The sequence below is a fragment of the Botrytis byssoidea genome, assembly GCF_014898295.1.
Source record: "Botrytis byssoidea strain MUCL 94 chromosome Unknown BBYS_006, whole genome shotgun sequence".
Classification (NCBI taxonomy): domain Eukaryota; kingdom Fungi; phylum Ascomycota; class Leotiomycetes; order Helotiales; family Sclerotiniaceae; genus Botrytis; species Botrytis byssoidea.
Window position 1 is genome coordinate 1,492,542 of NW_024065847.1, and position 11,031 is coordinate 1,503,572.

Genomic DNA, 11,031 nt, shown 5'->3' on the forward strand with positions numbered 1-11,031 from the left:
CCAAAATACTCTTATCAAATTCACTAATGTCTACCCCTTCTTAGCTCAACCTCGTCCCCCAGTGTAATCATACTGGATACGGAATCATTGTTTCTTCTCAAAGCATCTCGTCTCGCAATCAATATTGCATTCATGTTCCTATCACCTATTGTCTAATCTATTCGCTTCGTGCTCGGAGTGCAACTTGTATTGCCGCATGGAGTCTCAAGTGAGGCTCGAGCATCTTGTCTAAACCGACAATTCTTTGCCTCTTCTTCTCCAAAGTCTGCAGTTTGCCTTCGTGAGAATAACTGATATTTGTTGATCATATCACGGTAGATAGTGATGTGAGTGGTGATGCAAAGGCAGTGGGTATAACGTTGGATTGTTATGAGACACATAGTAACGTATTTGGTGGATCAGGTGGAATCGTGAGTTTGTGGAATTTTTCGTATCGAGAAGGAGCTCAATAGCATTCGTCGCGAGCTTTATATAGGTAACGAAAAGGCACGGTAGAAGTTGACCATGAGATCTCTGGGGTATTTTGAATCACTTCCTAATTAGTAAATGTATGAATCACAAGGTCAACTTTTGTAGGTTATAGTGGCTGTGCGTTCTCGTACCCATGGGAGTCTTGCAAACAATATAGTGAATGCAAAACGTTGCATATATAAATGGAAGTAAGTACCTGGGTAGGTATCGTTCGGATTCTTCATTTAGATACGATTAAATAGAAGAGTGCTCGAGGCGACGTATGAAAATTGACACAATCCAAATCTATCCATAACAACTTTGCTTTAGATCAGTGTCTCAGGGAACTAGAAAGCCTACAGGACAAATCCATCCTAATCTTGCGCTCGAGAGAGTTTACCCAAAGCAAAGATCTTCCAAAAGAACGCTTTATAAACCCAATCCGCATTCAATTTATCAATCGCCCATCCTAATGTTGCGCCGGCTCCAGCAAAGAAACGCTGAGGTGGATTCTTTTGAAGGACCTTTCCAACAACATGCTTGGTGTATGCTTCCACAGGTATCCCTCCTCCAATTTTGACCCAAGCTTCGTTAAGATCGGATTCGATTGATTTGTATGGAGAGTCTGCGGTGAAAGATGTTAGCAAGATATCACCGAAAGGCTCGGGGATGATGATACATACCTTCTGGTAATTTTTCCATCTGGTTTTGGGTCAACATAGCGGTACCAACTGTACCTGAAGCCACATCGATAACAAATATTCCAAAAGGCTTAAGTTCAAGCTCCAAAGTCGATATGTACGAGTGTAGAGCGGCTTTTGATGCATTATAAAGTGATTGGGTTGGGATTGGCATATACCCAGCGAGACTGCTAGAGAATGCAATCCTACTTCCAGGGCCAGCTTTCATTAAAAGCGGCATAAAGACTCTAGTGATCTCAACTGTTCCAAGTATATTTGTACTGAAAATTTTTAGAGCCAATTCGTAGTCACAATGCATGGCAAGGGCTATTGTTCGTACTCCGGCATTCTGGTAGAGGATGTCAAGAGTTCCAACTGTGGCCGCAAATACTGTCTCGTAGGCTGCTTGGATTGAGGAAGGCGATGTTACGTCGAGTTCAATCAAGGTAATATCAGGATTTTTCTCAAGAGATTTCATTGTACAGAGTCGACGAGAGCCGGCGAAAACATGGTAGTTTTGACGAACAAATTCGAGAGCTAGAGAATGTCCGATACTTCCATCACTACAACCTGTGATGAGAATTGTAGGTTTCATTGCCATGCTGGAGAAAAAGCTGAATGGAAGAGGGAAAAAACTAGTCTCAAGATAGGAATGGGAAGAGTGATTTCGAGAATGTAATGAAGGTACAACATTGTCGCATACTGAGATAAATATATTCCTTCATGGTGGAAGAATGGAGTGATTGTTGTGCCGTTTATCTTGGAGGATAATTAGTAAATACGAGAGTTGTATTGCTAATCAATATATCAATTGAAGGAAGCAGACTTGGGGGGAAACTTGGTGTATGTTGGTGATGATGATGAATGATGCTGTCGCGATTGAAACATTATTGAATTCGTCTCAATGATTGGTTATACCGCAATACCTTCCTTCTGAGAAGAGTTTAGCTTCACTTGAGAAAGGGACGTGCACTGAACCCTGTGAATGCCTTCGAGCCCCTCTGTCTTACATTTTCCCATCTTCCTGCATTATATTCATATATCCATCAATTTTGTCAGCCATAATGATTTCTATATATGATTTCAAATCATTTTTCTTTAGAAAGTATTGCGAGAAAACGAATGAGATTGGGGTTGGATGACTTCCAATCTTCCGGATCATTAAGTGTGTGAATTTCTATTCCCTCTTGCTACTTACTTGAACAGCGGCAACATCTTTTACTTCATAATGGTACGTCGTCACGGAAAATTATCGAAAGGATGTCAGACTTGTAGGAAACGGAAGATCAAGGTTGGTTGTCTGGATGTTTCCCGAGAGATTCGATACATTCCTGACCACAACTTCAGTGTGACGAAGTGATGCCAGCTTGTAATCAATGTTTAAAGGCTGGCTGGAAGTGTCCACAATATGGAGATTCTTTGGAAAGAATGTTTCAGTACTCAGATGTGAGAGATTTCGAAAGATCTGCACATAATGAAGCTCTGAAAGCTAAAGAAAGGGCTTCCTGTATCATATCAGGTACACAACTTTCTATTCTTTAGCAAAAATGTCGCCTACGTTTTCAGCAGCCATCATTGACACTCCTGAATTAGGTCCACTCGCGTTCAAGTCTCAACCACCACCTATCGTTCTTCCAAAAGAAATCTCAAACACTATCAATGATCGTGCAATCGACTTCTTTTTATCTACTCACATATTTCAGGACTCTGGTCCTGTCAAAGGATATTATGAGTATCTATTCTTTCATCGCAACGATCCCAATATAAACCATACACTCTACACAACCATCACTGCAGTTTCTTTGGCTGCATATGCTTATGCTTTCAAATATCCGTTTCTTCTTAAGAAAGCAACTCAATACTTTGGTTACGCACTCCATCTTGTTAATACAGCATTGTCATCCATCGAAGAGGCCACCAAGGATTACACTATCATATCCGTGGTTCTGTTCAATACATTTGGAGTACTGACCTGTCAAAATTTAGATGCCTTGGTGGATTGTGATAGGCATATATCTGGTGCTACATCCATGATAAAATTACGTGGCTTTCGTCAAATGGAGACTCGACATGGACTTCAATTGTTTCTTCAAATGAATTCCATTCTTCTACAAAGTTGTATCTGGCATTCATTTCGGGTTCCTGATGATCTGATTGAGTTACAGAAACACGCTGCGAGTTTCCTAGATGTAGATGATCCAGCCTGGAAGTTGAACGGCCTGGTTGTGGAATTGACCACGTTTCGTGCTGATATAAAGGATGGTATACTTCATGAAAGTTCTTCCATAATTAGAGCAGCTATAGACTTGGACATAAAGTTTTTGTCTCTTGCGAGTGAGATGTTCAGATCACCTCAATGGTATTACAATTCGATTCCAATCATATCTACATCAGGTACGATATTCGGTACATATTATCATGTATACTCAGACCTCTGGGTTACTCAAATTTGGAATCATCTTCGCACCTGTCGAATATTCATTTATGAAGAAATTGGTAAACAATTTAAAAAAGGACAGTTCATATTTCCCGTTGCCAGTATGGATTATTGTCTCTGGTTTAGAACTTTACAACAAATGATTGATGACATTTGTGCATCCCTACCTCAATACTATGGTGATGATCCCAAAGTACATACTCCGTCAGGATTTAGTGGCTCACCTGATCAAAACTTCATCACAAGTCCGCCATCTACTAGTGTCGTTCCTCATATTGCTGGTACTTATTTTCTTCTTTGGCCTCTACTTAATTCAGGTCGGATGACAACTTCAAACATTCAGCGGGATTGGATTATTGGTAGATGTCGAGTTCTGGGAGATAAGACAGGTATCCAACAAATGTTCACCTTGGCAGATGTTTTGGAGAAGAGAGAGATGTTTCCCGTGTATGAAAGCTGCTTAGCACAGAATATATGATATACCGTAGGAGATTATAGTATTTGTTTTGTATCTCTAGGTCTGATCATGCTTGTGTACCTTCATGATCGACATTACACATATTCCTTGATGGGGTTTCTGCATTTCTTTTCTCTTCTACAGGACTTGGATATATTCTATGTATATGGTCATATATGATCGCTCCAAGCTCAATAGGCCCAACCCCAAAATTCAAGTAACGTATCGCGATACTATTGAGCATCTACGAAGTCGTTGTAATTTTCCTCTTCCATCCTTTAGGCTAATTTACTCGTCGTACCAATATTCAGAAAAGAAAGATCCATAGGTTGAAAGGGGTCACTTCACCGGAAAAGCAAAAGTCAAGATTTAATTTACTTTATATTCATAAATTTCATTACCAATATCTCATTATACATAAAAACTATATTTTCCCCATACATCTATTCAACAATCGCATACCATTTGAGTTCTCTCCCACTCACCTCCAAAATCGGAACCTCATTCCCATTTTTTCCTCTAAAACTAACCTGGTTCGCACCCTGCGCATACAAAACCGCGCCCGATCCCGTGTCAGCTGTCTTCTCTCCTACATTCTGTGCGGGGATAAACCCTCCATTCGCAGATCCCGCCCACGCAGTCGCGTATTCGCTGGCTGTCCCACGCATCGCGACACATACGGGTGTGATTCCCAAACTGGTGATGGCGATGCCGATATTGTCGCCTGCGGACACTTCGTGTCCGATGGGGATGGAAATGGCGAGCACGGCGGCGCTTAGTTCGGAGGGTGTGACGTCAATGGTGGAGAGGGTTTCCCATTGGTAGAAAGGGGAGAAGAGCGCGGTGGTGTTGGAGAAGCGGAAGATGGTGAGGGTCACGTTGTCGGTTGGGGCGTCGCCTGCGAGGTTGATGCTGACGCTTGTGAGGTTTCCGGATTGTGGGGTGGAGAAGGTTTGGTAGAGTGCGTATTGGGGGAGCGAACAGTTGAGGTAGTAGTCTTGGTGTTCGTTTCCGGAACCGAGGGGGGCGCTCTTGGCTAGTCCGTTGATGGAGGTACTGCTGTTTGTGGATGGGAGAGCGATGGTGCTGCTGAGGGAGGCGGAACAATCCAAGTCTTGAATCGAACCGTCGGAGTTGAAGTTGAGAACTTGGAATTGATGACCGTGTTGTGCGTTTCGGGGTCCGGCAAGGGGAGCGCTGGCTTGGATATCGGCTTGGTGGACATATACTGCGTCACCGCCGGTGGGGGAGGGAATGGTCAAAACACCGGTGGTTTGTCCACCGCATGTATCGCTGCTGATGATTTGGCGAGTCCATGGACCGGAGATGTCGGTGGCGCGGTACATGATCAAAATTGTTCCTTGACAGAAACCACACGTGTTGGATGCGGAGATGTAGTAATAACCATCGCGGAAAAAGATATCCGGAGACTCGGCTTGGAAGTCCACGAGATCTCCTACGGGGAGAACCTGTGTTGCGTTTCCAGTCGTGTTCATGAAATCGCTGGTCAGTTGCTGGATGTAGATGGACTGTTTGAATGGAGGCCAGATGGAGGCTCCGAGAGTGGTAAAATCAATGATTGAATAGGCGATATAACCCGTTCCGTTGATCATGGCGACGGAGAAATCGCCCGCTTGATGGGTGGTGGGATCAGGTTGGTATCCCACGAGAGCACGGGAGGATTCAGGCACGAATCCGGAGGTGGGAGAAGAGGATGTGAAAATCACGTAGCCAGGGACACCGGCGTTGACCCAGAGGATGTAAAGGGAACGAGTGGAATCATAGAGCATGTGTGGTCTTCCACAATCGCCGGATGCTTCGCAGATGGTGGCCGTGGCATTTTCTTTGGGGTCGAAGAGGAGACCATTAGAGGACCACTGTGAGGTATCAGATTAGTACTCCAATACAACTCATCCCATGATTTTTCAAGTAAAGAGTTGGGGTTTTCAGCAAGCTGTGAAGCTCACTACATAGCAGATGTGAAAAAATAAACATACCGTGACTAAATCCAGCGAACTCCAACTCTCGATTCCGCAGAAAGCTTCACCGCAACCGAAGTTTAAGCCGTACCACAGAAATCGGCCTTCGAAATAATCGATCTTGCCGGAGGTGGAATCGATGAGATCACCGTCTGTGGAAAACATGTTGACGAAGGAATTGGATATGGTCGTGTTGAGACATGTTGCGGCTCCTAGGAGGGATGAGCCGAGGAGGAGGGTGGATAGGAGGGGATTCCTCATTTTGGTGGTTGGATGTGTGATGTGTAGATGTGTGGTATGAGAAAGAGAAGAAAAGTTCTTCTGTTCTGTTAATTTTCCAACTCCAGAGGAAGGGGGGGAAAACGCGAGAGAATTAAGTATTAAAGAAGAGGATATATAAACAATCTTCTTCACAATTCACAATTCACAACTCCAAGTCTATTAGAACTTCAAACTTAGCACTGAGAACTTAGAAAAAAGAAACTCTAAGGGTTCAACCACTCCTCTTTATATAACCGTTCATCTCATCCATCTCCATCCATCTCAACTCTTTGATCGCCCCGTCATGACATGTCCAAGCCTCGGGCGCGGGTCCTAGCACCAGCACCAGCACCAGCACCTCTCCCAAGAATCCAGGTACCACCAAAATTAAAACCCCCCATCATCAAAGCCAAGTGCAACGCTCCTCCACCACCCAGGAACCCCCCCTGAAGCGTCCACCTCATTTACGTATTCCGAATTTCCTCTCCAAGTGCTGCCCATCTCCTAGCTAGCAAACACGACGACCCTACCCTTCCTCTCCATCGCATACCTAGCCAGACATGTACTGTACACACGAAGAACCACGCAGCTGACATCCCCAGATTTTCTCATCCCCATACTCTGCATCCACAACTTGCTAACTTGCTTGAAGAAAGAATTGCTAGCTTGTTCATTCCATGACATCCCATTTTTCGCATAGTGGACGCGCTGGGAACGTGGTTGTTTGGTTGTCAGATGAATGGGCTTTTAGTGGTTTTCCTTCCACCTTTTCAGATCTTGGTATTAGTATCTAGTACTATATCGAAGTGGAGTTTCCAATCAGAGAAATCGGAAGGCGTAATGATCAGCTATTTGCATGATGGATACCTGGGTACCTAATCAAATCTGATCACATCACATCACGACAAATCATATCGAATGGAATGAAATCGGAGAACAAGATGTGCCACGCCGGCCGGTAAGATTTCTCACAGGATGGGTAATCAATGGCAGTGAATAAATACGGGACGGATGGGTTTCTCGATACGGAATTGGTGGTCCTGTCGTCCACTCTCCAGATCCCCACATCCCCGCACTGGTTCCCCATCTTGTAATCTTACTTTATTTTGTGGACGGAGGGTGCATGGGTTGGGTTTGGGTATGATTGGTTGTAGACTCGTAGGTAGAGAGAGGGAGTGTGGATGGAAGAGGTGGGATAATGCGCGGATATATTGTATGGTTATGTATGTATGTATTACTTAAATTGTTTTCTTGGGTTCGGATTAAGGAATTTGATGGATGTGCATAGGAGATATAATGTACACACAATATTACGAAATTGAAGATTCGAATATGTAACGTGATTCATATGCGAGTGGATCATATCATCAAGTGGATCACTTTATTTTATATACAAAATTCGTCTATGCGTAACCATGCACTTTCTTTATTTATCAATATAACTAATATTTAATTATATAAATAATGTAAAAATCTAATTTTTATTTCAAAATTCTAATTAACATAAAAGTTATTTGAAAAAGAAGGTTTTTGTAACGCAAAGTATAACAATTTTGAGCTATAATCAAAATATCTAACGTGTTTTATCAGTGCACAGCTCATATCATTATGCGGCCCACTTTCACCCCAATATATACTTTTAAACTTATATTTTTCTATAATTATTAAATCAATTAATTAAAACTTTTAAAATTCTAATAATCTAGGATTTATTATATTATTTTGATAAATTCTTATACTATATTTAGTCTTTTTATATTTATTATAATATTAATTAAAAAATACTTTTTTATTAGAATTCCTTTTTTTTTAATATTTATTATATTAAATCTAAATATTAATCTTTTATTGAAATAATATATTAAAAATCTTTTATTTAATAAATATTTCTTTTTAATATAATTAAGTTTTTTTATATATTAATATTCATTTAATATTTTATTTATTTTTGAAATATATGAATTTTTATATTCAAAAGTATATTTTTGTAAACTAATTTTTTTATATCTTTAACTAAAGTTAATATAATTTCGAATATAGATATAAAAGAACTTAATTAATAATAAATTATTTAAGATTTTATTAAAATTGATTATAAAAAAGTTTTTATTGAATTATAAGGGATTTAAGAAATCTATAAATCTTAATTGAAAAAGGGGGGAGTAGATATATAAATTCGAATATTCAATTTTGAAAATATAGTTTCAAAATTAAAAGGTATTAAATCTATTCTTTAAAACTCTAATTTCATATTCTAAATTATAATTCATTCTTGATATACAATTTTGAAAATTATAAAAAATTCAATTTTCGAAATATAATTAATATATACTTTAATAAATCCATTAATTTGAATATTATATAAATATTTCAAATTACTAAAATAATCTATATTAAATAATTAAATTAAATGATTTAAATATAACGTAGTTTATCAGTGAGTGGTTTATATCAGTAAATAGGTTACTTATTTTATATACAAAATTCGTTTGTGTGTAACTATGTATTTTCTTTATTTATAAATATAATTTTCTAAAAATTTAATATAAAATATTTCAATATATAAGAATATTAAAAATCTTATTAGTTTTAGGAAATTTGAATTTATAAAACTGTTATTATAAAAATAGATTTTTTGTAACGAAAATCGTGACAATTTCCTTTTCTTTTTAGGGTATAATAAAATTATTTTATAAAAATTAGATCAATAAAAAACCTAAATTTTAATTATTTTTTAAAATCTTTTATTTAAGAAAATAATGATTAGTTATTAAAATATTAATATTTTAAAAAGCTTGATTTAAATAGTTTTCGAAATGATTTGTTTATTGATATAACCTACTCACTAATAAACCACGTTAATGATAAATATATATACTTTTTTTTTTATAATAGTTCTAAAATAATATTAATTTATAGTTTTTATGTCTATTTAGTATTAATATTCGATATTTGTTTTTTCTTCAATTCTTAATATACTTATTAAAGTATTTCAAGTATTCTAAATTTGTCTCATTATTTATTCATTTATTAAATATAGGTTTAATAATTCAATCTATAGGAAAATCGGTTTCAGTATATTAATTAGAAAGATAAATTTATTCTGAAATTATTAGAAATAGAGATATAATTTTATTATTTTTATTATTATATATAATTACTATAGCTTATTTTCTATTATCTGATTATATTATTTTATTTAATACTAATTATAATCATTTCAGGGCATATAATTCTTATTATAAATTCTTTTTTATTGAAATTATAGAAATCTCTATTCAAAATATTATATTTTGCTTATATATTCGTAATTAATTGAAATCAGTTTTTAATAAGCTTAGGATTTTTATAAAAAGTTCTTTGAAAATCATAAATATAATTAAAATATATCTTTAATTCAATTTAATATTTTACAAATTAATATGCTCAAAGCTTTCCAATACACTTTATACCTTTTAATTCAAGAATATAATTTGCTATATCTTTTATATTTCTAAATTTAAATGAAAAATCTCTTATATTTATATCAAATATATATTTAGAAATAATATTCTCTTTTATTTCTAAAAGATTATAAGATATAGATCGATATTTTAAATAAGAAATAATACTATTAATTCAATATTGTAATATTGTATATAGGATATTATATATCTTTATAATCTTTTATATACTTGTTTTTTTATCTTTTTGAATAGTTTTAATAATAAGGAGTATATAAGCTTTTTGATTATTCAAATTCATTATAGATTATTGATAAAATGTGTATTAAAAGAGAAGAGGGTGAATTGGAGTGAAAGTGGGCTGCATGGTGATATGAGCTGTACACTGATAAAACACGTTATAAAGAAATTAGAAATATATTTCATTTTTATTATTATTTTATATATTTTTTTAAAATATAATAATTAGTTATTAAAATAGGAATATTAAAAATGACTAATTTTGGTGCATTTTCAAGTGATTCATTTGATGATATGATTCACTCGTATATGAATTATATTATGTATTTAATATAATATATTTTATTAATAAGTAATTTATATTAATAAATAGATCACTTATTTTACATACAAAATTCGTTTATATATAATTATACACTTTTTTTATTTAGAAATATAATTTTCTAAAAATTTAATACAAAATATTTAAATATATAAAAAATTTAAAAATCTAATTAGTTTTAAGAAATTCGAATTTATAAAATTATTATTATAAAAATAGTTTTTTATAATAAAAATCATAACAATTTCCTTTCTTTTTTAGAAAATAATAAAATTATTTTAAAAAAATTAAATTAATAAAAAATCTATATTTTAATTATTTTTTAAAATCTTTTATTCAAAAAAAAATTTTAATTATTAATATATTAATATTTTAAGAAGCTTGATTTAAATAATTTTCGAAATGATTTATTCACTTATATAAACCATTCACTGATAAAACAAGTTATCTTGATGATTATGTACCTACTTATCCATCTATTCATCTATACCTCCTGACATATCCCTAACCTCTCCCTCCCATCAACCAAAAAATCAATCCGACTCAGGAATAGTTTTTGAAAAGGGTAACCTACTATCTGTACCTACAATAACGTATATCGTATACCCTCTCTCCATGCCCTCTCTCCCCCTCTACCCAACCCACCCTACCCACCTACCCAGGTGGATATGATACCGTAAATCTAGGTATAAGAAAAATCTTCAACCCCATCACCTTCACACGTCCACCATATCACCTACACACCTCCATCCATCCATCCAT

General features: G+C 35.8%; 3 protein-coding genes across 3 annotated transcripts; 1 reads left to right on the plus strand and 2 right to left on the minus strand.

The window, feature by feature from the left end:
* Positions 1-824: 824 nt before the first annotated feature.
* EAE97_003890 (uncharacterized protein) lies at positions 825-1,731 on the minus strand (the record flags this gene model as incomplete). Its single annotated transcript, XM_038874402.1, has 2 exons — positions 825-1,075; positions 1,134-1,731. The coding sequence occupies 2 exons, from the start codon at positions 1,729-1,731 to the stop codon at positions 825-827; spliced, it is 849 nt and encodes a 282-aa protein (XP_038735011.1).
* Positions 1,732-2,358: 627 nt separating this feature from the next.
* EAE97_003891 (uncharacterized protein) lies at positions 2,359-4,045 on the plus strand (the record flags this gene model as incomplete). The annotated part of the gene is made up of 3 exons (XM_038874403.1): positions 2,359-2,421; positions 2,478-2,649; positions 2,724-4,045. The coding sequence occupies 3 exons, from the start codon at positions 2,359-2,361 to the stop codon at positions 4,043-4,045; spliced, it is 1,557 nt and encodes a 518-aa protein (XP_038735012.1).
* A 422-nt stretch (positions 4,046-4,467) lies between these two features.
* Positions 4,468-6,264, minus strand: EAE97_003892 (uncharacterized protein; the record flags this gene model as incomplete). Its single annotated transcript, XM_038874404.1, has 2 exons — positions 4,468-5,901; positions 6,022-6,264. The coding sequence occupies 2 exons, from the start codon at positions 6,262-6,264 to the stop codon at positions 4,468-4,470; spliced, it is 1,677 nt and encodes a 558-aa protein (XP_038735013.1).
* Between the last annotated feature and the right edge of the window lie 4,767 nt (positions 6,265-11,031).